The 27,660-nt window shown below is 36.4% G+C and overlaps 1 protein-coding gene across 5 annotated transcripts in view; it reads left to right on the forward strand.

The window, feature by feature from the left end:
* pdlim7 (PDZ and LIM domain 7) overlaps positions 1-27,660 on the forward strand; it is a 56,240-nt gene that overhangs the window by 12,130 nt on the left and 16,450 nt on the right. For 4 of the 5 annotated variants that reach the window (XM_055177869.2, XM_055177870.2, XM_055177871.2 and 1 more), the window contains exons 3-5: positions 6,704-6,855; positions 18,283-18,313; positions 19,103-19,281. In XM_055177869.2, coding sequence (XP_055033844.2) covers positions 6,704-6,855; positions 18,283-18,313; positions 19,103-19,281 — 362 coding nt within the window. Of the gene's footprint in view, positions 1-6,703; positions 6,856-18,282; positions 18,314-19,102; positions 19,282-22,722; positions 22,740-23,255; positions 23,295-27,073; positions 27,229-27,660 lie in introns of all 5 variants that reach the window. The other variant, XM_073854494.1, reaches the window with a different exon arrangement.

Consider the following 27,660-nt stretch of genomic DNA (forward strand, 5'->3'; position numbering starts at 1 on the left):
AATAATATGAATATTTATCGGCCTATATATATATATCCGTTATCGCCCACAAATATAAAGAGTTATCGGTATCGGCCAAAATTTCCATATCGGTGCATCCCTACTGAAAAAAGCTTTTTATTTTATCCCGTTCACTTGATGGATGACAAAATCAGTGGAAAATATCCCAAAGACCTTGAAGGAGGGATGAAATTTTGATTGCAATTCATTAAAAACCACATTGAATACAGTAAAGAGTTAAATGTTTATTTGTAGTGAAGAGCAAACCACATAGACAGAAAATGTGTGGTAGACTCCATGTCTCTCTTTTCCCCAAGGTCTACCACATATTAAAGGTTTAGTTTAAGGTTTACATGGACATGAGAGTAGATCGTGTGCATTACATTCACACACATGCCAAAAGCAAAAGCTGTATCTCATTAGGATGTTACCACCGAAGGTCTTATTATGCTATTACACAGATTAAGCGCTAGTAATGATGCATTGCATTTTGCTTTTTGGGCTTCTTTTATTGTACAAATGTGGTGTTGGCATCAAGGAAACTTGATTATATGTGTGTATCTTTGGCTTTAAGGTTCAATTCTTAACTTGGAAATTATATAGTATTACTGTTTTTAGCAAAACGTTTCCAAATAAATTTGTTTAGTCCCATCGGAAATAGTCTAGACCAAAAATGGGCCTGAGATATTACGTGTAAGATTCAAAAAGTTCATTCAGAAATTTTAAAGTGTGTAAGATGTTTACACTTTGCTCTCTGGCATTTTAAAGAACACCAATTATCCGATTCACGATTTTACATTTCCTTTGATGTGTAAGTGTGTATTAGTACATGTTAACGATATGCAAAGGTACAACCGCGAGTTATCGTCTCAAACGTAAATCTCTTTTCTTGGACTACAACAAACACACGGATTGTAGGCAACAGTTTTCTTCCTGGGATTGGTGATGTAGGAAAGAACGACATTATCATAATTCCTCCCGCTTCGGATTTACAGCCTGTAAGTTAACTCCCGTTAGCATTGCTTTGTGAGCAAATCTTTCAAACATGGTAAGGGGCGTCACATTTCCTGTTGACGTCAGATGTATTCAGGCCAATCACAACGTACAGATTAGCTGACCAATCAGGAACACAGGGCTTTTAAAATCAATGAGTTTTGTACAAAATGAATGCATTTGAGTTAAGTAGTATATGTGGAGCAAAAAAATGTACGTTATGTGGTAAATAATGTTTTTTTTTTAAACCATAAATCACGCGAACACATTGTATTATACCAAATACACAAAATTGCCTTGTTTTTTAGCAATGAAATAGGTGCACTTTAAGACTTATTTCCAGAAAGAATCAAACACCGGCTGACTAAACTTTGGACCTTATCATTTTGGTAGTGTTATTTTATACTGAGCATTTGCGAGCTATATATTTATGATGTATTTGGGTGATTTTATAGTTGTATATCTTTTTGCTTTTTTACCAAAATTGGTAAAATAATTACAAGTATAACCAAGACTTTGGACACCATTTACATGATCACCCCGCTTGCATAGATGGACTCAGTTTTACACAGATGTTAATGTGACTCATGTGTGCTTCATGAACATGATGTAACATTACGTCATTCGTTTATGTCTGTGCTTTTGCCGGGCATGCACACCGAACATGAATTCCCATAGAAAACATTACAGGGCAGTTCCAGTATTTGAAAACTCATTTCCATGTCAAACAAGCACACGCTTTCCCTACGTTCTTTTAAACTTTTCCTTTTAGGGTGTGGCTTTGGACGTAACGCCTCACTGTTACTGGTTGATTTTTACCTCATTGGCAAATCCCCCTCATCTTGTAAGCCCTGCGCTTTAATGCTATAAACCGGAGCTATTCAATTCTGTTCCAGCCCTGCTTGTAGACACCTCTCAGTTTTCATGTAGTCCTGACCCTTCATTTGCTGATACATGTGTGTTGATAAAGGTTTACAGGATGGTGGCCTCCTGGGAACAGAATTGAAAAGTCGTTACCTTAGTAAAGTACAGGATTATTATAGACTTATTACAGGCTATTATTGAGTATTACATTCTTTGTAATGCTTTAGACTACAGTTCCTGTCAGGTGTGTCTCTCTTTTGTTTGGTAGTGTTTGATTGATTTGTATTGACAGATTTGAATAGGTAAAGCACGCACACTGGAGGCGTGGGTTTTTTAATATCTATGTTTAGATTATTAGGGGTCAAGCCCAGAATGGGCGAAGACCCCTATTGTATCCGTTAGTTTTCTTTTTCTTTTTCTTTTTCTTTTTAAATATTATTCTTCTTCCTGTTCCATTGCGGTCTATGGCAGCCCATAGAACCGTACATAGGAAAGTTATGAAATTTGGCACACTGACAGAGGACAGTCCAAATAGTATCCACAGCAATTTTGGAGTCTCTATCTTAAACCCACTAGCGCCACCAACAGTCCAAAATTGCACTTACCTTTTTGCTTATAACTTCTGATCCGTAAGTCCTAGAAATTCTTGTTTCCTCTGATTCCTTGGCTCAAGACGATTCGAATGGACCCTATGACGTCATTTTCCGTCATGAAAAATTTTCCGCCATTTTGAATTATTTGAAAAACCTACTTTTGCGAACTCGTCCTAGAGCTTTTGCCCGATTTCCACGAAAATCGGTATGCAGCATTTAGAGACACTCAAGGCAAAAAGTTATTAAAAGAATTTCGATAAACCAATCCGTTGTCGTATAGCATGTCAACGAATTTTACATAGAGCGCAAAAAAACAGATTTTAGGCTGTATCTTCTCCAAACTTAGGCCTATTGACACGAATCTTGGTACTTGAGATGCCAGTCAGGAACTGAGGGAGCATGCACAGTTCCGTTGCAGCGCCACCTAGTGGCCAGATGAATGATTTATAGGCCTATAACTTTGGCTATGATCATCGTATTTACAAGGGACTTGTTTCCTTGGAGTTTTGAATAGTTGCCGAGTCTAACGATACCAAACATGCCAGGATTCGGCTTACTGTTAACCCTGTGCGGCAAAATAGCGCTTAAATAACACGCGCGAATAACTCCGCGAGCGTAATTCTGATCGACTCAAAAACACCATAGGAAGAAACTAACCTTACCTTCTGAACAAAAAGTTCTATTGGCGTTATATTAAAATTTTCATCAGAAATGACCTAAACATGCAAAAAACGAAAAATTACCTTTAAATTTTGTATTTTTTTACACATAAATGGTTATAACTTCGCAACGAAAAGAGATTTTTTCACCAGATTTGATACGCTGATGTACGACCACAGTCTGAGGCTACACACAAAAAATTGCTTGCTTGCACCACTAGTTGGCGTTATAATTGAACAAAACCTGTGATATCAAGCCAGCCCTATGGTCATACAACTGTTTCTTCACTAAACTAAAGTGTATAGTCATAAAACTAGCTCGATGTAACATAATCATGACCTGAAGTTGCATGCACAATTTTGTCACAGCGCCACCTAGTGGTTTTGAGATAGAAAATGGTAATTTTTGCCTAAAACTACTGGAATAAACACATCTAAAACCGTAAATCATCATGGATTATTCATTTCATGGCTTGGATTATAATCACTGATGGATGTCAATTTACTGTCTAGCAACCAATGAGAATGCCTTATCACCTGTTTTTGCAAGAGCTATATCTCTTCATCAGAACAGCGTATAGACATGGGGGTGGGCTCTTTCGACTCATTAACACCACAGTAACATTTTGTGAGCTGAGTATTACCACTGCAAGCACCACTCACATTTCCTTCAGTGTTCTAGTTGTCAATGCTCCTCAAGACGTGAGGGAGAGATTTCACTGAATAAGAACACAGCTTTTTTGCTGATTACTGTTATATTAATTTGTCTGAAATCAGGAGGTTTTGCTAGGTTTTTTAAACTGCTCATCCGGACTCAAGTTTACCTTCTTCTGTGCCCTTTTTGGCTTGACCCCGGTATCGCTGCTTGCAGCTATATTTAGTTTTATGTCTGTATTCGTGCTGATTAAAAAGTGCTTTTTCTCCAGTATAGCTCAGAGCATTGCGTTAGCAGCAGTCATGGGGTTAAACCCAGAAAACACACATACTGTTAGAAAAATGTATACCTTGTAATGCACTGCAAGTTGCTTTGGATAAAAGTGTCTGCCAAACGTATAAATGTAGATGTAAAGCAGGGTTTCCCGCAGTACTTTGCAGTTTGGGCGGCCCGCCTAAGCTGGGAAACCCTACTGCCTTAACTAGGTCGTCCAAAAAAAAAAAAAAAATTCGTCAAGTGCATCTCCCGGACGTGCTTCACACCACGAGCGTGCACGTGCATTAGTCTATAGTTCTTGCAAATTTAAAGTAAGTTAGCTGGTGATTTTGTTGTTTGAGCAACCTGCTAGCTAGGTTGCACGTGCCTGTTGATTAGATATAATTGTTGAGCGCTCTTGCTCACATTATTTACATGCTACAGTAGTTACACTCTTTTAAGATAATGTAATTAATAGTGGGAAATAATCAGTTTTTACAATTTATCATCGTTCGCCAGACGTTCTACAATATCTGCTTTAGTTTGTTTATTAACACTTTAGTTTCACTTCATAACGCAGCTATTCCCATTAGAGGTAAAAAAAATTAATTCATTAATAATCTATTTTGTGTTCATTTTCTGTCATAGTTTCTTCAAAATTAAGTTTTATTTGAGTGTTTTAAATAAAAATATTTAAATTTTCATCATACGTACGCCCCGACCCTTTGATTGTCACACCCCCGGTAACGCCCACACGCCCATCCCTACCACCTTAACTAACAAATTTTCTGCGGAAAACCCTGTAAAGCATTTTCTTGCTTTTTGCCATTGATATAAGAGATATAGTATATGGTTTTAGTAATTAAACAGGTTTGTCAAATGAGAGAAATGTTCCACTTTTAATCTTCTCAGTCACTGGTGGTCCATTTAATAAACGTGCCCTAAAAATCATATATCTTCAGGATGTGGGGCAAATCATAAACAATTTAGGTTATGCGTGTACAATATTTTTAAGATTTTTATAAGTGGTGGTAAGAGTCACATTCTATTGCTTTTTATTTATTTATTTATTTATTATTTATTTTTTCAAAATAAAACTCAGAATTTGTCCTGGACCATTTGTGATTTATTTCTTGCTTGTGATTTTTCACATCGTCACTTCAGGCGATAAAATCCTGTGTATTAGGACTGTGCAATATACCAGAAATAACATATGTGCATATCGCGGTATGCATATCGCAATGGTTTGCAATAAATGAGCGATTTCATTGTAATATTTCAAAAAGTAATGTATGGTCAAAGTTTTATGTTGGATAATGCAACTGTGCATGATATTTAAGTAATTTAACCCTTTCCCCACCAGCATTTAAAAAAAAAGTTGACAGCCAGTGGCAGCATTTTCTATGATTTTCACAAAAGTTTAAAATGTTGTTCTTTAAATATATAAATATATCAAATGAAAGAATAGACCCTCTGCTTTAAAAAATAAACTTTGTTTCATCCTATTTTTATTTGTTCTCTTTTTTATCACCTCTCAAATATGCATAGGTTTCATAAAAAATACAAAATTTTATGCAAAAAGCTGAAATAATTGCATTTTTATAAAGGACTTTTGATCAAGATCAGATTTAGAGCAAAAATCAAAATATACACAGAGTTTTTACCGTTTTTAACTGAGTGAATGCTTTAGTGTTTTAAAAGTTGTGTAAGAGCACCACCTTGTGGATAATAGCGGAAATATGGATTGCCGTAAAAACTCATCATTGGCAGGGAAGCGTTTTTCTCGTAATTGACGAGATAACTGGTCAATGGCGGGGAAAAAGTTAAAAAATATACTTGTAAAAGTCTTAGGCCACCACCACCAGACTTGTTGTTTTAGATGTTTGAATGTCCATCCATATTTATTTTTCAATCTATTTTATTACGATACAAACAGGAAATATGAAAAATTAAATTTTCAGGACTAAATGTCTTCCTTAGGCATCGTCTGTTTAGTCCGACCTCTTTTGGCACTAAACAATAAACATATCTTGAGCGTTTTTGAGGAGAATGAAGTAAAAAGACTAATTTCTTTAAAATTAAATATTAGGATTTAATTTCATTCAGGTTTAAGAGATCCTGTAGTTTCCTGCTATTGCTCAAGTGAAAGGGACACATCAGTTTACATTTTTATACAGTTTTTAATACTATATACACATTCCTGTATTTTCTGGATGTATTCTATTAAAGAGACTGAGAAATAATTATATATGATGATCACTATAACATTGCATAAACAACAAATCTAATTCTGGCATGGAGGAGTACTGTATATTTTAATTTGAGAAATTTTAGAAAAAGCAATACTGTGGTGCATATCAAATATTGCTAAATTTTGCATGCTAAATATAAACATATACATTTAAAAAAGTGACCCGAAATACATCCGGAGACCCAAATAATCAGAGCAATTGCTTTACTAACAACCAGAACAACTCCATAAAAAATCCAGTAAAAAAACATATGAGCCACGTAGCTGTTATACAATAGTTGCCTTTCAAAGCACACTTAAATTGTGCCTTGACGGATTACTTTCTAAAAATCTCAACGTCTAGTAAGCAATGAGTTGTCATGTTCTCAAGCTATTAAAATGCTTATTTATGCTTGTGTTCTGTGGTTACAATTGTTCTCTCTGGCATTTTCAGCTGACCCCAGGCGGCAAGGCGGCCCAGGCCGGAGTGGGTGTGGGAGATTGGGTAGTGTCCATTGGTGATGCCAACGCAGAGGATTTGACCCACGTGGAGGCACAGAACAAGATCAGAGCTGCGACGAATTCCCTCGCTCTCTCTTTGAGCAGGTACACAAATAATAAACAGCATTTTCAGCGAGTTTCAGTATCATCACAACTTTCTTTGTCCTGCTTTATGCGGTGAATAATTTATTACAGTCATGAAAGATAAGTGTAGAGCGTAGATTTTTTATAGTGCAATTTAATACTTTTTGTTTCTAAAACTTTAAAACTCTTTATTTGAAGACTTGGGTTAAAAAATATTTGGTTCTGCTAGCAGTCGCGGAGTGGATTTTATGTGGTTGTCGATTTTCTTATTTTGGTGTCTTTAATTGTGCTTTGCGAGCTATTTTAAAATGATCCCAAGTTTTCTCTCTTTTTACAAAACTGCTCGGGCAGCAAATCTCCAAAAGCTTATTTTTTCCTGTTGCCATAACATATCTGTTAATAACAGCTTGGCTTTGGACATTGTGACATTTCAGCAGAATTAAGTTGCTTCTGGAACTTAAGGCCTCCCTGTTTTTTGCAAAAAGGTTTTAGGGGAGGTAGGGCATTCTTGTAAAGCCTTTCCTTCATCCTCTCTCTCATCTTGTGTAATAAAACTGTCCTTTGTCTGGATCGTATGACCCTGGGCTAAAGGTAGAGCAGATAAGCTGAAGATGAATGTGTAACTTTATGACTGTGGTCGCTCCTCTCTTTTCTACACCGAGATGAGAGCAACTCCAGTGCCCCAGGACACAATTCCGAGATGGCTTGGGTTGTGCTCTTTCGGGATGCTGTGCCCAAAAAAGGAAAGTTTGAAATGGACCGTGCTCCCCTCAGACAGAACGGTGGAAAGAGTATCGTGTCTGTGGTTGAGAGATTATGTGAATTGGGAAAAGATGAGCACGGCTGAAGAATGACAGATGTGCTGCTTCCTGCTCTGTCATTAAGGCCGCCCCTGTGATCAACACAGCTGAAATAGAGGCTGTGTAATGGTCCAAACCGCAGTTATAAATGTGGTTTTCTTCCTTTTTAGGTGTGTGAGAGCAGTTTATGTGTCATCACAGTAGGTAAGCACTTGTAGCGGTTAGTAATGGCCTGTTTAAGAGATGCGGGTACAAAAACTATTGAGCTGTGAAAATTACAACTCCCTTGATAAAACGCAGCTTTGTGCGCATGCATGACTAACCGAAAAGGTTTAGCATTTTGTTGGGCAGTTAATGCTAAAATAAAACAAAATATTTATTCACCTTCATTTTTTCCCCAAAACCACATGACTTTTTTTTCTGTGGAAAGGCCTGTGTTCCAATGACTAGGTTTGATTTCAAGTCTGTTGTACATACAGAGCTATGTATATTGTAATTTTATTTAAAGGTATAGCGGAGGATTTTCTCGAATTTTAGAAAAGAACCGCCTTCTCCACTTTTTAAAAAAATGCAATTGCGCAACACTCTTGATTGACAACTAGCAGGACCAATAGTCTTGATGATCCACCCGGAAATAGAAAATCCTCCGCAATACCTTTAAGTGATGCACCATCATGATTTTTTTTTTTTTGGCTGATTCCTATTGTTGATATTTTTACAAGCAAATGGGCAGACACCGATTTCAGTTTTTTTCTGTGTTTAAGCCAGAATCAAAGAGTACATAAACAAGATATTTATTTGCCTGTTATATAAGATTAAACGGGTCAAACTGGCCTTAAACCAAAAATACCTGTAGCTATTTGACTGTGGGATCAGAAGTTGTTTTTGTTTTGAAGTCTCCGTGAATAGGATGTTGTGATCGACTTCAGCTTTGAGACACATTTCGAGTGAAACCGAATATCGCATGAAGAAAATAGCAGGCTTGGCTTGTGTTGTCCAATGCAAGTTGAATGGATATAGAAAAGTTGGCGTTTCATTCAGAAATGGAACTTGTAGTTGACATTTGAATGGGGCGGGGTTAAGGATGCTCCACCCAAGCCGTCTAGCTGACGTCATCAGAGAAGTATCTACACAAGTGTGTGGAAGTACCTATTCAGATTTTTAATAAAGATTATGATGGCACATGAATAAAAAAATTACCCACATGTATAAATTGCATATAATAAACATTGCAATATTCCATTAAAAATAAGAATTATCCGTTTTCATTTCATGGGGACTTTAAATTAGATTTCATTAGCTGCGTTTCCATTACTTTTTAAATTGCACATATTGAAAATACGGCTAATGGAAACATGTTAATTTAGCAAAAACTCTCATATATCACATCATATATGTGTGTGAACTGTGTATAATAACTTTGTATAGATAAGTGCACACACACACACACACACATATAAATACTTAATATTAGGGATGCATATCAATTAATCGCGATTAATCTATAGCAGAATAAAAGTTTTTGTTTACATCATATATGTGTGTGTACTGTGTATAATAACTTTGTATAGTTAAATGCACACACATGCATGTATATATTTAAGCAATGTTTACATGTGTATATACATTTGTATATTTATGTATAATTTATATTACATATAAATATAAATACTTAATATATAAATATATTTTTTTCTTAAAATTATACATGCATGTGTGCATATTTATATATACATAATTATTATACACAGTTCACACACATATATGATGTAAACAAAAACTTTTATTCTGCTATAGATTAATCGCGATTAATTGATATGCATCCCTACTTAATATATAAATATATATTTTTTCTTAAAATTATACATGCATGTGTGCATATTTATATATAAGTAATAATTATACACAGTTCACACACATACATGATGTAAACAAAAACTTTGATTTTGTTATAGATTAATCACAATTAATCGTTAGCCATCCCTACAAATTTCAATGAGCTATTTTTTTCAAATGCTTGCAGAGAATGGTTTACCAAAACTAAGTTACTGGGGTTGTTCTTTTTCACATTTTCTAGGTTGATAGAAGCATTGGAGACCCAATTATAGCACTTAAACAAAAAATTTCATGATATGACCCCTTTAAATTTAACTTAATTTGCTGAGTTTCCATTGCTTTTTGAATTGCACAAAATGACACAAATAAAATGCGTCAATTTCGCTAAAACCCTCATATATTGCAAAAAGTTGTTACGCTCAAATGAGGGTTGCCCTAAATGTTTTTCAGGCAATTAGAAAAAGGTGTATTTCGCAAAGGTGCAATGGAAACAGTTTGAAGATGACGTGGTATAACTAAAACCTACCAAAAACACCTCAATACATGTCTGCTCCCAAGTATAAGATGCTTTCCTTGCCAATGTTTGGATAACACTCCTATTTAAAATAATCTCCTATTACCTCCTACGTTGCTGCTTTTAAGTTTAGGGGCTTTCCTTGGCATCAATATTTGGATAATACTTTTATGTGTCCTTCGGTTAAAAATATTTTTTTGTGTGGTGGTGTCGAGGTCGATCAGTCGAGGTGAGGTTTGAAATGACTTATCACGTGAGAAAAAAAACTTTCAGTTGCATATCATTGCTTAATGGAAACGCTGTATTTTTGTTGACATTAAAAAAATATTGCTAAAGTTTTGCGCAAATCTACAGAGCCCCTAAGGGGACATGGAGAGAAAATTTAATAAAGTTTAGTTTCACATGCGCATGCAAAACTTAACTTTTAAAGAAAATTCTGCAAATGAAGGTTTCGCGTGAGCACATGAAACTGAACTTATTGATAAACTTATTTGATATTTTTTACTCCAATGTCCCCTTAGGGGCTCGGTACAAATCTGTAATGGAAACACAAAATTGTTATTTCTTTAATAATCAAGATTTTAAGGATAAAGAAGTGATTTTACTTTATTTTTATGAAATGATGCTAAATAAAACAAAACAAAACGCATGCACAATACAAAAACATCAAACGGGCTGAATAAAAGTGCAAACTCACTCTCTGACAGTAAATGGCGCTTAATAGCAGAAATACAGCGGTTACCATGGTTACCCTTATAAAAAAAGCTGCTGTGGGTACTTATCATAATCACACTTATAAATAATGTTTGAAATAAAAATGTTGTAGACTTTTCTCAAGAGTTACCTTCAGAGGCGCATTTGTAAAACAGCTTTGTGTCCATAATAAATCGTCCATAACAAATAAAAAATCTGTATGGCCGGTAAATCCATGCATCTCTATTTAATACATAACCTGACATAACATCGGTCAAAAGCAGCTTTAACAGTCTATGCATAAAAACGTTTGTATTCCACACAATACAGAACGTCATGAGTTTGAAGGAATTTGAGGATGAGTAAATAACAGATTTGAATTTTGGGTGAACTAGCCCTGTAGCCGTTGACCACAAGTTTGACTCATGTCAAATAGTCATAGTTCTCACTAAAACTCCCCTGGAAATAGAGAGGACAAAGGACTTTGGTTATAAAATGTTGCTGATGCGGAAAATCTCTAATTCCCCAGATTCCTCAGATCTTTGTCAGAAAGCCCACATCTTTGTGGGATGGGATAAGCTGATTGGAGGTGTGGAGGGAGTGGGCGTGTCCTCCTCAGTCCTATCACTGGTCAAGATCATATGATGTAATTCCTAATGTTTTTTATGGAGTTTGTTGTGACATAGCTATGTTAACATCTTTGCTTGCCAATGTTCATAATTACCCCTTTGGCCAGTATGCTAATAGATGACTGCTATGTTACCGTTGTGTCCGTGTTCCTGTAGGCTGTCTGTTGTTGTCCATCAAAGATGAATTGCGGTGTTTTTCCGTCCTGTGGAAAGGCGAAATTGAAGACATATGTCTGAACACGTACTGTACTCCTGATTACAGAGGCTGATGTTGTCTTAGTTTACATGCCTTTGATAGCTGTTTGGGCAAGCGCTTGAATTGCGGTTACCAAGGGTTCTTTAAAAGCTTTGTTGTTTTAAGAAGACATGTTTTTTATATCCATGCTCTGCCCTTCCTGTGTGGTTGTTGTTGGGTTAAATGCAGTGTTATTATGTTATTATGCATAATAACTTGATGTTCTTGTTTTTTATCCACCCTCACTTAAAAAGCAGAGAAATGCTGATTTAGAGTGATTTATTGTTTTCTACATAAAATAAATGTAAAGAACATTCTGTGAAAATTAGGGATACACGATAGGATTTGTTTGGGCCGATACCGATGCCGATACCGATATTAAACACTTGTATACAATACTATACAGTTGGTCTATTAGCTAGTTTATTTCTGCATCAAATTATTTTTACTGAACATTGATTGGACCTAATTAACATTCAACTGACCAATATAATAAGAGAGGCACAAATTAAACTAAAATAAATATAATAAGACAGCATGACAACCTTCAAAGGTGGTTTTTGCTATTCAGCATTTATTTGATAAACAACATTAACTCGTTTTTTACATATAATGGATTTCTTTATGCAGTTAATTAATAAACAATCGGTATCGGCCTTTCTCGTGCTATTGCCGATATGCCGATGGTTTCAAATTCATCAAAAATCGGCCGATAAATATCGATGGCCGATACATCGGTGCATCACTGGTGAAAATATAAATTTGATATCTTTATTTCTTTGACATGACCTCAATATTAAAGTAAAATCAATCTTTAATGTTCCAAATCTCATCATTAGATTATCAGACTTTAACCTGGATTTCACAGACAGGGTCACAAATTTCATGAAAGAACATCCGTACGCACATCTCATGCTTACGCATGCTTTGTGAATGAGACCCAATTGCTGCGTCCGAAACCGCCTACTTCATACTATATAGTACGCGAAAAGCAGTAGGCGAGGCGAGTAGTATGTGCGAATACATAGTATATAAGTTATTTTTTGGGGGCTTTTTGCCTTTATTGGATAGACAGTAATTAAGGAGATGACAGGAAAGTATAGGGTGAAGAGAGGGGTATGGGATTGGCAAAGGACCTCGAGCCGGGATTCGAACTTTGGTCGCCATAACGGCGCATTCACACGGGGCGTCAGCGTTAACGCTTCCCATTCACTTTTAATGGGTAACGTCATGCGTTGCCGGACTGAATTGTGGATCCGTCGGCACCGTGTCAGTGCCGTTGCTCGTGGCAGAAGTTGAACATTTCTCAACTTTTCAAGCGGCAACGCGTGCGTCAGCCAATCAGATCGCCTTATGCAAATTACCTAGACAGAGCCAGCCAATTACGTTTATGGAAGAATGGAGCATGTGTAGCGGCCACTGTGATTGGCTGTTGGCCACGCTTCAGACAAGCCTTCCATTAAGCGTTAACGCTTACGCCCCGTGTGAATGCGCCGTAAGTGCGTCTGCACCATGTGTCGGAGCACCGTCCACTACACCATCGGCTCCGACTCGAATACATAGTATTCGAAAAACTGTATGCGAAAAGTTCCCGGATGACCGACTACTTCCGGTTAGATTTTGCAGCGTGCATACGATGGACACTTCACTATCCCATGATACCCCGGGACAGGAGTTATCCAATGAAGAAGAAGAGGCATGCGGCTGTTTTCGCGCTGAAATGACATGACGTGATGACGATGTATGTCACGTGATGTATCAACATAGCGGATGTAGTACGTCTGAATCTCATTCATACTACCAGGATTCATGCTATACAGTACCTACTGTTTTAACGGCAAGTAAGTACACTGACAAAAATTATTAATTGAATTTAATAAATTTTTTTAAGGTAAGTGGTTGCAATCAATTTATTTAAGCTACATTTAAACAAAGATTAGTAAAGTAAAATAAAATATAGAATGTTTGTTTAAATGTAGCTTAAATAAATTGATTGCAACCACTTACCTTAAAAAAATTTATTAAATTCAATGAATCATTTTTTTCAGTGTAGGTACTTCATCTTATTCAGTACCTACTATACAGTATGCGGTTTCGGAAGCAGCCAATATGTGTTTGTGTGTGCGACATACCTCATACATGCGGAAAAGTAAAGCCACTGGCTCTTTGATCGCCCCCTGGTGGCTGGATACAGTACAGCGTAAAGCCCGCTCTCTCCATGCAAACGAACGGGACTTGGGTCAAAATAAAACAATAAATTACACTTCCAATAAAAATTTCAGAAAGATGGTTATGGTCATTTAAGGTAGTTGTTATCACGCTGATATTTGTTCAATTGTTCATTTTTGGGATAAGTTTCTTTTTAGCTAATAATTTGATGCTATAGAAATGGGGCATGTCGTTATGATTGACATTTTTGATTGACAGCTTCTGTGAGCGGACTCTAAAAGCTTCTAAGGAAGATTGAAGATATAACTAACTTATTTTCGATTTCTGTGTTATTTCACACTGACAAATTGAGTTGTATTTAACTTGCCTTATTTAGCAAGCTAGTCAAATGAGACGTTTAAGGGCCATGGTTGAATTGGGTGTGCGAGCGTTTGGGTGGTAGTTGAGCCTCTGGGCCTCCACGGACGATTCCTTCTTTGCATGCCCTGGCTCCAAACTGATGTTTTTGCATAACGTGTCAGCGCCCATCGTCGTGCATTTTACGTTCAGTAAGCATCGTCACTTCGTCCATCTTTTTTTACAGTCTATGGTGCTTACAATAGCCCAGTGCTGCTTTATATGGTCAGTCATTGGATGCTGTTCCTGTGCCATTTCCTGGACCTTGTAAAACAGTCTGGTTGTGCCATTTTCCTCTTCTTTTCTCTGAGGTCTCTGCACAAAGGCCGATGTGCGAGAGGATACCATCACTGTGTTACAGGAAGTGCTGTGTAGACACAGGAAATGCAGACTCACTGCTGGAATGCCACAGTTTTTACAGCCCAGATAAAATGTCCAATTTAAGTCAGAAGAAAGAGGAAATTCACTTACGAAAAGTAATATTATGGTACATGCAAGTGTTATGAAATCACAGTAATTGAGAGACAATGTTGCATTAAAAAAATATTTCTTTTTTAAAAGTATCATAGTGGGTCTAGGAATACTGTAGCTTATATCTGTAAGTGGTGTGACGGCTTGCACGGTTTGGCTCGCATGCGATTCACGGATCAATTCGCAGATTTGAAAAGGGAAAGTTTATAATATATATGAAGAGTTTGGTTCCAAAGCGTGATAAACGCCATTTTTGAAAAAAATTAGTTACTGCCAAAATCAGTATTATATCAGGTCAGTAGTTAAAAGTAAATTCTTAATTTTACACAAAATCCAATACCCGCCGTGATATTCTGTCATCTTTTCTCCCTTTTTTCCCAAAATGCGACAAACGCCACTCCTCCTTTTTTACAGAACGCAATAAATCCATTCCTGAAATTACAGCCCACCATTCATGCAATGTAAGCAAACATGGCAGCGCGCTGAGTACACAGAGTCCTAGTTTTCCTCATCTACTTTGTACTGCGTGATCAACAAACAAAACAAAATAATACTTTAATTGCATTGCTAAACCTGTGATGGTTTTCTGTGACGGGAAAGAAACGTAAGCCATCAACATCTAATAATATCCGCGAGAGGCACTCGGTTGCTTGTTCTCCCGACAGCATCAAGCTTCTCATGCTAAAACATTGACCCCAGAGGATCTTATGAAAACTTTACATTATTTTACTCAAAGTCAACGAAAATCGAGCGGGACCAAAACATTTTATAGCTGATCGCTGTGAAAATTTAAAGAGACGACGTCAAGTATAACCGCAGCAATGACAGTGTTCTTAATATAACAAAGTAAGTGTTTTGGTTAATTCCATTAATGTTTATTTTTTAATCATTGTATACCACTAGTCAACTAAATAAATATGAAATGGTAAAGATGAATGCACATTTATACATTGATTGAATAGATTTATAGCATTTTGAAATAAAAAACTGTCATGGATTTATTGCATTTTGTGGAAAAAAATAATTCGTTTTTATAATAAATCTTTGAAAATCAAGTTATGGATTTGAATTTTTTATGTTTTTATAACCTAAAGATGCTATGTGAAAGTTTGTAACAGAAAATAATGGTTTTCATCTTGTCACTTTCTTGGTATAGAAAACACGTTTTTACCGAAATTTGTCAAAATGGATTTATTGCGTTTTGGAACCAAACTCTTCATATATTTTTTTTCCACCCCTTTGCTGATTCGAGAAATTATCCGATCCGTGCCTCAAAAACTGTAATGTGATCTGAACCGTGAGTTTTGTGACTCGTCACACCCCTAATATCTGTTTGAGTGGGTTGTAAAATGAAAAGGAATTTTGTGCCTTTATTGGCAGAAGAGTAGGGGAGAGCGGGTCACAAACTAACGCTTCTTGACTTTTATCATTAAAAAATATAAGTTATACAATCATTTTTTTACACAATCAACACACACACATCTTTGCTACAAATAAACACTTAAAGTTTGTTTGTGGGACCTTCTGTTATCATACAATTACACTGAAAGTGACAGGGGTGCAAATGTGACAACTTACCCCATAGGTGGGGTTCATTGTAACAAACAAAGTTTGTTGTAACAGCTGCTAGAAAATTTTGTTTAAACACAAATAATTCAATAAAATTTTGTCTACACTGTAAAATATTTCTGTAGAAATTACAGTATTACTGGATATTACTGGCAACTAGCTGCCAATAACTTACTGTAAATTTTACATTTATGTTATTTACTGGCAACAGTTTGTTCAAAGTTAAATGAACATCAAACATTTTCAGTCTTTATCCAGTGGCAACCAGCTGCATAATTACAGCAAATTTTTTTACAGTGTATATACTAAAGGGGGATATTGTTTATATATCTGCCTATAATAGATATCCACACATTCATCCATCCATCTGCGATCCTTCATCTAACCATCCTTGTGTCATGGATCAATGCATAGAAATAGAAAGATATTTCCCCTGATATTGTATTAACAGTTATCATTTTGATGAATAGTATTTACATTGTTTTCATTTCATTATCATTGTATAGCTGAGGCTTTGTGACAACTAACCCCGCTGTGTAATAAATGTTTTCAATCCCAGCTATCAGTTACTAGGAGTTGCTGACATGTTTCAAAATACTGTTATGTTTTAGGTAACAAGACAGTGATTATAATAATATAAGGTTGGATTTGATGACTTACACACTTGACTCAGAAATAAAAAAACATAAGATGAAGAAATTTACTTTCATGCCTCCAAAACACTCTTTGTGCAATATCTTAACCAAAACTTTTCACAGAGGATCTTCTGACAGTAAGAGAAAAAAAGCAAAACCACAGATTGTTTGGCCCTGTAGAAATATGTAAAGTAGCTGTAATACAATTATCCCCGTTAGTTAATCCCTATGTTATGAAAGGACAGGCGGGAGAACCTTAAGTCAAGATTTAAATGCACATTTGCTCAACCTATTGAAGCACTGCCCACTTGGCCATTATCTATATATTTTTTTATAAATTCATGTAAGTTATCCCAAAATAATTTGTGAGAACATTTGCCAACTGTCCATGATGCTGGATTGGGTCCTTGAAAGTTTGTGAATCTGGGGGAAAAATTCAAGGCCCTGGGAAGTTTTTGAAAATATACATGCATAGATGCATAGATGAATCTATTTTATGCAAGAATTTTTCTGGAAAAAAATCCATATTATTCCCTGTGTAGTGTAGGATAATCATAAAAATTCTAGACTTTTTAAGCACACGTGCTAAACTGTTCTTCTGTATGCGAATGTTGATTCATACCAAAATGCTTTTTTGCATAGTTGTGTCTGACACATGAAAATGTCTCGGGTTTCGTATGTAACTGTTGTTCCCTGAGAAGGGAACGAGACGCTGCGTCTCCCTTGCCATACTTCCTGTATCGCCGTCTTTGGCAATATTTCAGATAGCGAAATACTTCCAGGCTCCCGCGTCACCCTGTCTTTGTCGCTAAGCCTCATCATTGGTTGAATTTGATATACACATTCAGACGCACTTACCCCTGGAGGCGTCTCCAAAGTGTCACCGCAGTGACGCAGCGCAAGTTCCCTCCAAAGGGAAGTGTAACGATGTGTCTTAAAAGATAACACGATGTAACCTTGCTATCACTTGAAATGTGTCCACACATTTAGTCCTTGAATTTGAGAGTATTAGACCTGGAAAGTCCTTGAAAGGTCCTTGAATTTGAAGTTAACTAAGGTGTGGGAACCCAGTGAATAATTCATATATTTGTATTACCTTTTTTGGCACTATTATATGTTTGGCATACAGTACTGTTGTACTTAAAGGAAGAATCAGTAAAGAGAGACTTTATTGGATTTGTTGCCTTTTGGTGAATTGATGTCAGCTGTGTTTATTTTGACTCAGAAATCTATCATTGTGATTCACTGCAGATATGTTTCTATTCCCCACGTTTGAATTATATGTGAATCAAAGCGATTGAACCGCAGTCGGTCATTTATTCGCACTGTACAGCTGCAACATTTCATTCAGGCTGATAAAATAGGATCTGGAGCCAGAGAAAGCAGATATAATTCCCATGAGTGCACAAATATCTATTAGAGTCTCTTAATTAGTGTTTATGGTGAAATTTTATGAATGTGTTTTAGTGACTTTTCTCTCTGTCTTTTATTTTCTCTCCAGAGCTTATAATCCAACCATTGGAGAGCAGAAGGTAAGAGACAATTTTCTCTTTGTCTGACAGGACCACCGAGCTTTCAAAACATCACCCCAGCAGTTCCCCTTATCTAAAATGCATTTGAATGGGTTTTACTTTTGTTTCTATGAAATATTTTTCTTCTGTGTTTTTGTTTTGCTCACACGAGCAATGCTTTATAACCTAACTGCTAATGCACATTTCCTGCTGGGTTTTTTGTTGTTGTGAAAGCTCGGGTGCATCGTGTCTTTGCCTGATATAAATGTGACAGATTTCTCCTGGTCTTGTTTACAGAGGAGTTAACAGAATGCACAACCCCAGATATTATTAATATTTTCATAGCTTGAAAACATATCTGAATAGCTAAAAGAAAATGTGTGGGAGAAATGGCGCCCCCACGTGGCCGCAGTTAACCATAGCATGACCAGAGTTATAATTCAAGTCATATCAGATTATAGTTATGCTTTCAACACAATCATGTGCTGAGAGCAGCAGGAATACAAGAAGGTTGTTTAAGACGGACCTTGGCCTCGTCTCAAGATAAATATTTGTGCCTAGGGTGTGTTCACGCCTCTTAAACGACCCTTTCTGCACTTTCACCGAGCTTGTACTGTAATTTCCTGCGAGAAGACATTGAGACAATTCACACCTTTACCTCTGCAATCTTTTCATTTTGGAGAGATTTGAACATTAAAACCACATCTAGGATTGTGCATTTATGTGTATTTCCACTAATATGAAAATGTGTGTGTTTGCACGGTCTGACATGCATGGTGTTGCTTTTGCACTCTGTGTCTTTTTTCTCAGGATACGCTCACGCCTGCATCCAGTCAACCCAAGTACTCGTTCGCACCTAGCACAGCCATAAACAAAATGGCACGGCCGTTCTCCGCACCTACCGGCAACGGCGGCAAAGGACCCATCATCAAGCCGGTGTCGTACGCCCCCAAGCTTAACTCCAGCTCGCAGGTGCCGAGCAGCAATGGGTAGGTGACCGGCCAGCCAGAGACTCTGGCTCATAATCTCTCTTAAAAGCCGTGGGACATTCGCCATGAGCTCAGTCCACAATAATGAGACTCATTTCCCAAGGGCCTCATGTTTCTCATGAAACGGCAATATCTCAGCGCTGAGTAACAACGGCCGAGCCTCCCAGAATTCCTGTGGTGAGCGCATTTCCCAAAAGACGTCTAGATGCGAGAGAAATTATACTTTTATCTTCAGTTTGTTGACTTTTAGTGTAGTGTTCTTGCATTGCAAAGCGTGGAAGCAGATTTAGGGTCACTGAGTTGAAGTGTTTTTGGATTTGTGCTTGTAATAAACCGTGTGGCTTTAAACAGCTGTGTCTGTTTTCCGTGTGGGAAGGAACAGGTCACATTGCCACCCTTCATGACCAGACGTCCTCTGTTTCGGGATCAGCTCAAAAATGTGATCTTTGTCTGTTTTCCTCTTCTATTTTATTCTTCATCATCCCTTTGCAGGGACAGTCTGCATTTTTTTCGCACCAAAGATTTTGCATTTTAACAAGCGCTTTTATTTAAGCTCAAAATAACATATGTTAGCGGTCAAGTCTAATAAAATCATTGTTTTTAGTAGATTTTTTAGCATAAGCGGGTTTAAATGTTTGTGTCTAGCTGTTTGAGAGAGGTCAGATCTGACTTTAGGCGACGACTTGATGTTGTCCGTGGCTGTTTATAGACGAGACCCTCCTATAAAATGTGCTGAGCCCTTAACGTGCCGTAATGGGTCCCGGTGCCGAATTACTTAACAGTCTAATTTGGAAAGGCTCCTCCTTAGCACAGCGTTCCTCACAAATACATTCCACGAATGTAATGTTTTATTCACAAACGTGTCCTTGTTGTTTTGTTCCAAAATGAGAAATATGAAATTCCCTAACTGTGACACAACCTTCAATTGAATACTGGGAATGGGAGTGTTATGGAAAGAGGTTGAATTGTTGCTCTTGGAGTGTTTGGAGGATGTTTTCACCTCAGGTCTTCATGTTTTCTGAAGATCAGAGTCACGTCAGCGTTCTCACCGTGTTTACAGCACTGCATGCCGGCAAGCTTGTTTTTACAGCTGTTTACTCTAAGGGGCGCTATTGCTTGTTTGAAAAATCCCCTTGAGTTGGAGATAACAAGTGCATGGATGGATGTATGTATAAAAAAAACTTTAGGGTCCAAATGTTTATAGTAAAATGCTTTTATTTTTATTGTTAACCCTTATTATCACCCCTATTAAGTAAAAGTAGAAAAATAAATGTAGACTATTCAGGTAAACACAGTAATAACCAGTGTTGGGTGTAAGTACTTACTCAGTAATTACCATAAAGTACGGGATTACGCAGTAATTTAATAAGTTACCTCTGATGTAATTGAAGTAAATACTGTAGATCAATGATATAATACAATAGTGGATTTAACATCAAAACATTTAAAGGCTAAGGTCAAATGCATGTTTTTTATGTGTCCTTCTCACTTTAAATACTTTGCCGAGTTAACAAGGATAATGGTAACACACTAGTATAGTTTACAATTCTCACTATTAACTAGTTGCTTATTATTAGCATTAATATTACTGCAATATTGTCTGTTTATTACAACTTAAAAAGCACATATGAATGCCAGATTCTGCAAAATTCAATTTTATTTATATAGCGCTTTTACCAATTGTTTAATTGTTTCAAAGCAGCTTTACATTAATAGATGCAGGAAAAATCATAAACAGTAGAATACAGCGGTTAAGATTAACCATACAAGCGTAGTAAAAATGTAAGAGGGTGCTAAGTTAAGCCAATATCAGCCCAAACCCCCAGGGTTTGAAAAAAAACACCTTATTCTACATCCTTAATCTATACTCAATACTCCCACCAATACTTAAACTTAACAACTACTTTACTAAATATTAATAAGGAGTAATTATTAGTATATTGAGGCAGGTAATAGTTAGTTAATAGGGAGAATTGGACCTTTAAAAGTGTGACCAGAGTAATTGATGTACTTTTATATAATTTATTCGAGCTGTTTTACGCATATCTTTGTATTATTACTAAATAGGATTTAGAAAGTAATTAGTAGTAAGTAATTAAATTCTTTTTGGAGAGAGTGTTTAATCTAATTAATCGAATTACATGATTAAAGATGTCATTAGTAACTATTAATTAAATACTTATTTTGAGTAACCTACACTGTCAGAAATAAAGGTACAAAAGCTGTCACTGGGACAGTACCCTTTCAAAAAGGTACACCTTTGTACCCAAAGAGTACATATTAGTACTTTGAACTGCCAAAATGTACCTTTAAAGGTACATATTTGTACGTAAATGGTACATATTAGGACCTTTTTTAAAGGGTACTGCCCCAGTGACAGCTTTGTACCTTTATTTTTGACAGTGTACCCAACTTGTTTTGGTTGATGAGCTAAGACAGAATCTCAAATATATACGAGGAGCTCAGATGCAAAAACCGCTAATGCCACCTCCTTCAGAAATTAGATCATGATATTAACCGAATGCTCTTGGGACATATTATACGTTCATCTAATACTTTCGCTTAAAATCTGATTAATCCCCCCCTTAGGCCATTCAGAAAAAATGGTTTGTTGGCAAAATCTAAAGTCTGATAAATGCATTTAGAGGGTTTTGCAGCTGAGCTCTCTTCATATATTTTACATTTAATATCATATATGCATTTATTTCTAGTTTAAGATCTCAGTATAGTACACTATTTTTTCTAATTTTCAATGTCAGATTTATAGTGTGAACATGAAGAACTTATTGTTTATGTGTGACCCTGTCTTTGAAATCCAGACTGCAGTCTTGTAATCTGATGTTGGGCCATCATAGTTTCATCTCAATCATTGATTTCAATCTTTGATATGATTTTACTCAGTCAATATTAAACATATCAAGGTTACATTATTATTTTCTTTACATTATATAGGATGATTTTATATAGAAAACGGTAAATCACAAAAAATGGCTCTAGCTTCGGTTTTCACGTATGTTCATGTCATTTTTTAAAATTGGTTAGTAGTGTCATAGAAAACTCTGTAATGAATGAACTTTTTAGTTCTGCTCCGCTCAAAAACCTTTTAATCGGCTAGAAACGCTGAAATGACTTAATATTTTTAGTGCAGTGCCAGTGAGATGTCATATTTGGCTAAAAGGCTGCTTCTGGGATATGCTATAATAAAGTGTGGTGAAGGATCCTTTGACTTTTTTTAATAGGAGGTAGAGCTTTGCTGACTTTGCTGTTTTCTACTAAGCATGTGTGTGTGATTTTTCTGCAAGAAACCCATCAGTGTGTTTCTGTTGCTATGTTTGTCTCTTCATCTCATTTTTCTGAATGTTATGCATTCTTTGTTACCACATAACAATATTTCTTAAACTCTTCTCTATCTTTCTTTTTATCTCTTTTGTTATTCCACAGATGGAAGCTCCTGAGAAGTTAGTAAATGTCTTTATTTCCCTCAATGCTCTGAGAAATGTGTGCAATTATTATTTTTGGCTATCAAACCTCAGCCTCCAGTGTTTTCCTAAATGTAATTTTTCTTCTCTTTCGCAAGCTTGCCTTCTTACACGATTGGCCTTCATTTATATTTTGCAGACACTTTTTATCCAAAGCGACTTCAAGCTTTACATTTTATCAGTTAAATGGAATCAAACCCATGACCTTTGGTACTGCTAATTGTAATGCTCTACCAATTGAGCTACAGAAACACCAAAGCTTTCGGAGACGGCAGAGTAACGTCCCGCTGTGTAATTATTCAATAATGGATCGGTTTGGATGTACAGCTTTAGTCTTTCATTGATGTTTCAGACTGTAATAGTTGTAAAGTCAGGCTCTCTTCATGGACACCATTGTGTATCTCGTTGTTCTGATCTCACTTTTTCTCTCTGTATTTTTTTGTGCTTCGTTTCCTTTCACTATCCTTTTTCTTCTTCCACTCTGTCGTTCATTAGAGTCGAAACGTTTTATGAGGAGTTGTACCCTGAGGGAAAGTAAGTGCTGGATCTAATGCACAAGCTGAATGAACACAGACCTGCTACTGACCTCACTAATAAACTCACTTTTGTGTGGTTTTGCTTTCGAGGACATCTGACCATGTTTATCTTAGCGCTTTTTTTTACTCAGTAGTTGAACTTTATTGAAAGGCGACACTTTCGCTGGGTCATTTCAAGCCATTAGCAAATCTAGCTCTCTGTGGATTCGTTTGAGATTGAGACGGTCTTGCTGAACTTGAACTGCAGTTTTAGTTTTGTGTGGGTTTTTTGTGCATGTAGTCATAAATCTCATGTGCCTGTAATCTGAACCGGCTAACTTTTTTCAAAAATGTACCATGGTAATCATAGTAGTTTTTATCAAGTGACAAGAATGTTGTAAAAGCTCCATGTACCCCATGATCATTTATTATATGTATGGATGCATGTATGCGTGCATGCATGTACGCAGCGTAATATTGGGTGTGCACTGTATCTCGTCTCGCATCTATTATTACCTTACTGAATATTTAGACTTGAGATTTTTGACTTGGTCGAAGATAAAACCGGCAAATCAAAATTTATCTGTAAAACGACATGGAGACTTTTGGGATGTGGTGGGGTAGTTTAACTTGGACCAGAAAGTAGCCTTCTAGCTTTGGCTTAGCAACCATCCATAACGCCTTAATATCATGGCAGCAAATTTTGTGTTGTTAAGCACTGTTTCTTATAACTATTGTATTTTCTAATTAATTAATTAATTAACTAGTTTAAAAATATATATATTTTAATAATTTGCTACTCATTGTTTTTTTTTTGGTACTCATATTTTCTTGTTTCAATCAGAGAAACACATTTTTATTACACACACATACATGACTGTCAACACTGTTACTCTTCCTTGGTAACAGAGTTGACTGTAACAGATTTGACAAGACACTTTTAAGTAAATGTTATATTGTTATGGTCTATAACATCTTATGATCCATGACAATGAGTGCCAAATGATTAAAAATATAAACATTAAAAATTATGACTTAGGACTGTGGACATACTTTTTAATGATATAAAATCAAATAAATAAAAAAAACATTTAAATGAATGTATCTGTAAAACAACATGTTTTTTAATTATTTTAATAATTTGCTACTCATTGTCTTTTTTTTGGTACTCATGTTTTCAGTAAAAGTGTCTTGTTTAGCTGAAAATCATGATTTACTGTTGTCTGAACTCTGAATTAGTCTGTGTCATTTCTGTTACTGTCAACTCTGTTACCAAGGTGGAGTAACAGAGTTGACAGCATGTAACAGGACTGCCAGTCATAATCAGAGAAACACATTTTTATTACACACTTATACATGACTGTCAACACACTTACTCTACCTTGGTAACAGAGTTGACAAGACATTTTCAAGGAAATGTTATATTGCTATGGCCTATAACATCTTATGATTTATGGCAATGAGTGCCAAATGATTAAAATATAAACATTAAAATTAATGACTTAGGACTTTGGACATACTTTTAATGATATAAAATTAAATAAATAAATAAAAAACCTTCAAATCAATGTGTCTGTACAACAACAAGACGACTTTTGGGATGTGGGGTAGTTTAACTTGGACTAGAAAGTAACCTTCTAGCTATGGCTTGGCAACCATCCATAACACCTTAATATCATGGCAGCAAATTTTGTGTTGAAGCGCCGTTTTTTATAACTATTGTATTTTGTCAAAAAAGTTACCATGGTAATTTTTTGAAAGTGAATTAATTTACTCTAGCAACATCTGACTTTGGATCTGCACTTACAGCATGTTTTGTGGCTATAAGGGTGATTTTATAATTGCAAGTACATTTGGTGTTCAATTTTTAATTTTTTAAAAATTTATTTTAATAATTTGCTACTCATTGTCATTGTTATTTTTTGGTACTCATATTTTCAGTTTAGCTGAAAATCATGATTTACTGTTGTCTGAATTAGTCCGTGTCAATCCTGTTATTTTCAACTCTGTTACCAAGGTAGAGTAACAGAGTTGACAGTATGTAACAGGACCGGCAGTCATAATCAGAGAAAAACATTTTTCTTGCACATACATTTATATGACTGTCAACACTGTTACTCTACCTTGATAACAGAGTTGACGGTAACACAGAGTTGACGGTAACACAGAGTTGACGGTAACACAGAGTTGACAGCAACAGAGTTGACAGTAACAGAGTTGACAGTAACAGAGTTGACAGTAACAGAGTTGACAGTAACAGAGTTGACAGTAACAGAGTTGACAGTAACAGAGTTGACAGTAACAGAGTTGACACTTTTAAGAAAATGTTATATTGTTATGGCCTATAACATCTTATGATCCATGACAATGAGTGCCAAATGATTAAAAATATAAACATTAAAAATAATGGGCCCTATTTTAACGATCTAAGCGCATTGTCTAAAGCGCACAGCGCAACGTCTAAATGGGCGTGTCCGAATCCACTTTTGCTAATTTAACGACGGGAAAAATGTTTTTTGCGCCGAGCGCATGGTCGAAAAGGGTAGGTCCTATTGTAATGGGAGTATTTTGGGCGTAACGTGCAGTAAACCAATGAGAGTCACAGCTCTCATTCCCTTTAAAAGCAAGTTGCGCTGGCGCTATGTCTAATCCCTATTTAGATGACGAACTTTGTAAACTGAAAAACTAAGCGGAGGAAGAAGATCCCCAGTTTAAGATTAATGTTAAAAAAAAATGTGTTGTTTTTCACTTGTATTGAAATTGTTATTTTTTTATTAAAACCTTTAAAACCAGTTTTCTTTTAGTCATGGAAGTAAAAAGCAGGCTTGTAATTGCTTTAAATGTATGGCTATCCACTATTATCAAAAAATAATTTACAAGTATGTAAGAAAATGTTTGTACTCTAAAAATACTTTATTTGTAACAAACAGGAGATAAAGAATTTACAAACGGCTCTCCTCACGTTTCAGCACTTTGGACAGCGGTTTTTTTAGCAAAAAGTTTTTTTAAGCATTACTTACAAATGTTTCTCATCTCACCATATCCACAGGTACATCATATACAATAAATCCGTGAGGTAGCATTAAAAAAAAACATTTAAAAACAGATGCATTTGTTCAAAGCAAAGCATTTATTTACTTACCAGGCTGCAGGTGAAGCAGCTCTTTGCGCCTTCTAACGTCTCATAATCAGTCCTCATTTATGCAATTTAAGAGACTCAATAATAATCTTTTACATTCAATCCTTTAATCTTTCATATTTAAAAGCATTTTTGTGCTGCTGCGCATTCATGTACTTTGTGATAAGCAAACCCGCGTTGTCCTCCCGTTTATAGGCGCATTTTACTAATGCGCTCTTTAAATAACATAAAACACATTGCGCCATTGACTTTAGACTTTAGACCAGGTTTTTGTTGGTCAATGGCGTAGTCTATTTTAGTTGCCTCAAAATAGCAACGCGCCAACAATGCGCCCGAACACACCTCACCCCCAGACCAGAACGCCCATGGGCGCAAAAGGGGGCGCAAATGCACTCGCCATCCAAACAACGCGGCGCTAAACGTGAAAATTAGGGTGGAAACTAGCGAAAGACACTTGCGTCGCGCATTGCGCTGCATTGCGCCGGGTGTAAGATAGAGCCCAATGACTTTGGACAGCATATATACCTTCAATTATATAATCCCCCACAAGGCGAGTATCTTACTGCATTGCACGCATTACGTGAGCTAATTTGCCAAAGTTTTGTGGTGTGTTGCGTTTAAATGTAAATGAGAGAGGTGACGAAAGCTCATGTGTACAGGCACGGTTTGCGGCTGGAAAACGCGCCCTGTTTCATCCCCAACTATCGCGGTAAGAAGAGACTGATCGAGAATACGGAGGATTGGCAGCCACGCACCGGCACCACCCAGTCTCGCTCTTTCCGAATCCTGGCCCAGCTCACGGGAACTGACTTCAGTAAGACAGACACGTTCAGACCACAGTCTGTCAGCGCTGCGTCTGCACATAGAGCACTTTTGCCTTTCATTTGGGGTTTCAGCATCTTAGATCATTCATGTCAACGGGTTCACTTGGAAAGAAGTAGATCATTTCTCAAGGATTTGGTATAATGTGGAAAAAGTCAGAGGGGTGGTATGAGCAAAATCTTAAATTATGGCGTGAATAATTGTATATCACACTAACCGTATGCATTACAATAGTAATCTGCACCGGAAATGTAGTCCATAATGTCATATTTTTAAACGACTACGCATTATTTTGAAAATCCATTTAGTGGTATGGAAGGTAAATAAGTGCTTAATCTTTTTTGTTTGAGGAAACCCTGCTTGGTTTGCAAGTTTATAATAAAAACAGTATTTATAACAAATCATACAAGTCTGGCTTCGGTAT

The sequence above is a fragment of the Misgurnus anguillicaudatus genome, chromosome 16 (assembly GCF_027580225.2).
Source record: "Misgurnus anguillicaudatus chromosome 16, ASM2758022v2, whole genome shotgun sequence".
In the NCBI taxonomy this organism is placed as follows: Eukaryota; Metazoa; Chordata; class Actinopteri; order Cypriniformes; family Cobitidae; genus Misgurnus; species Misgurnus anguillicaudatus.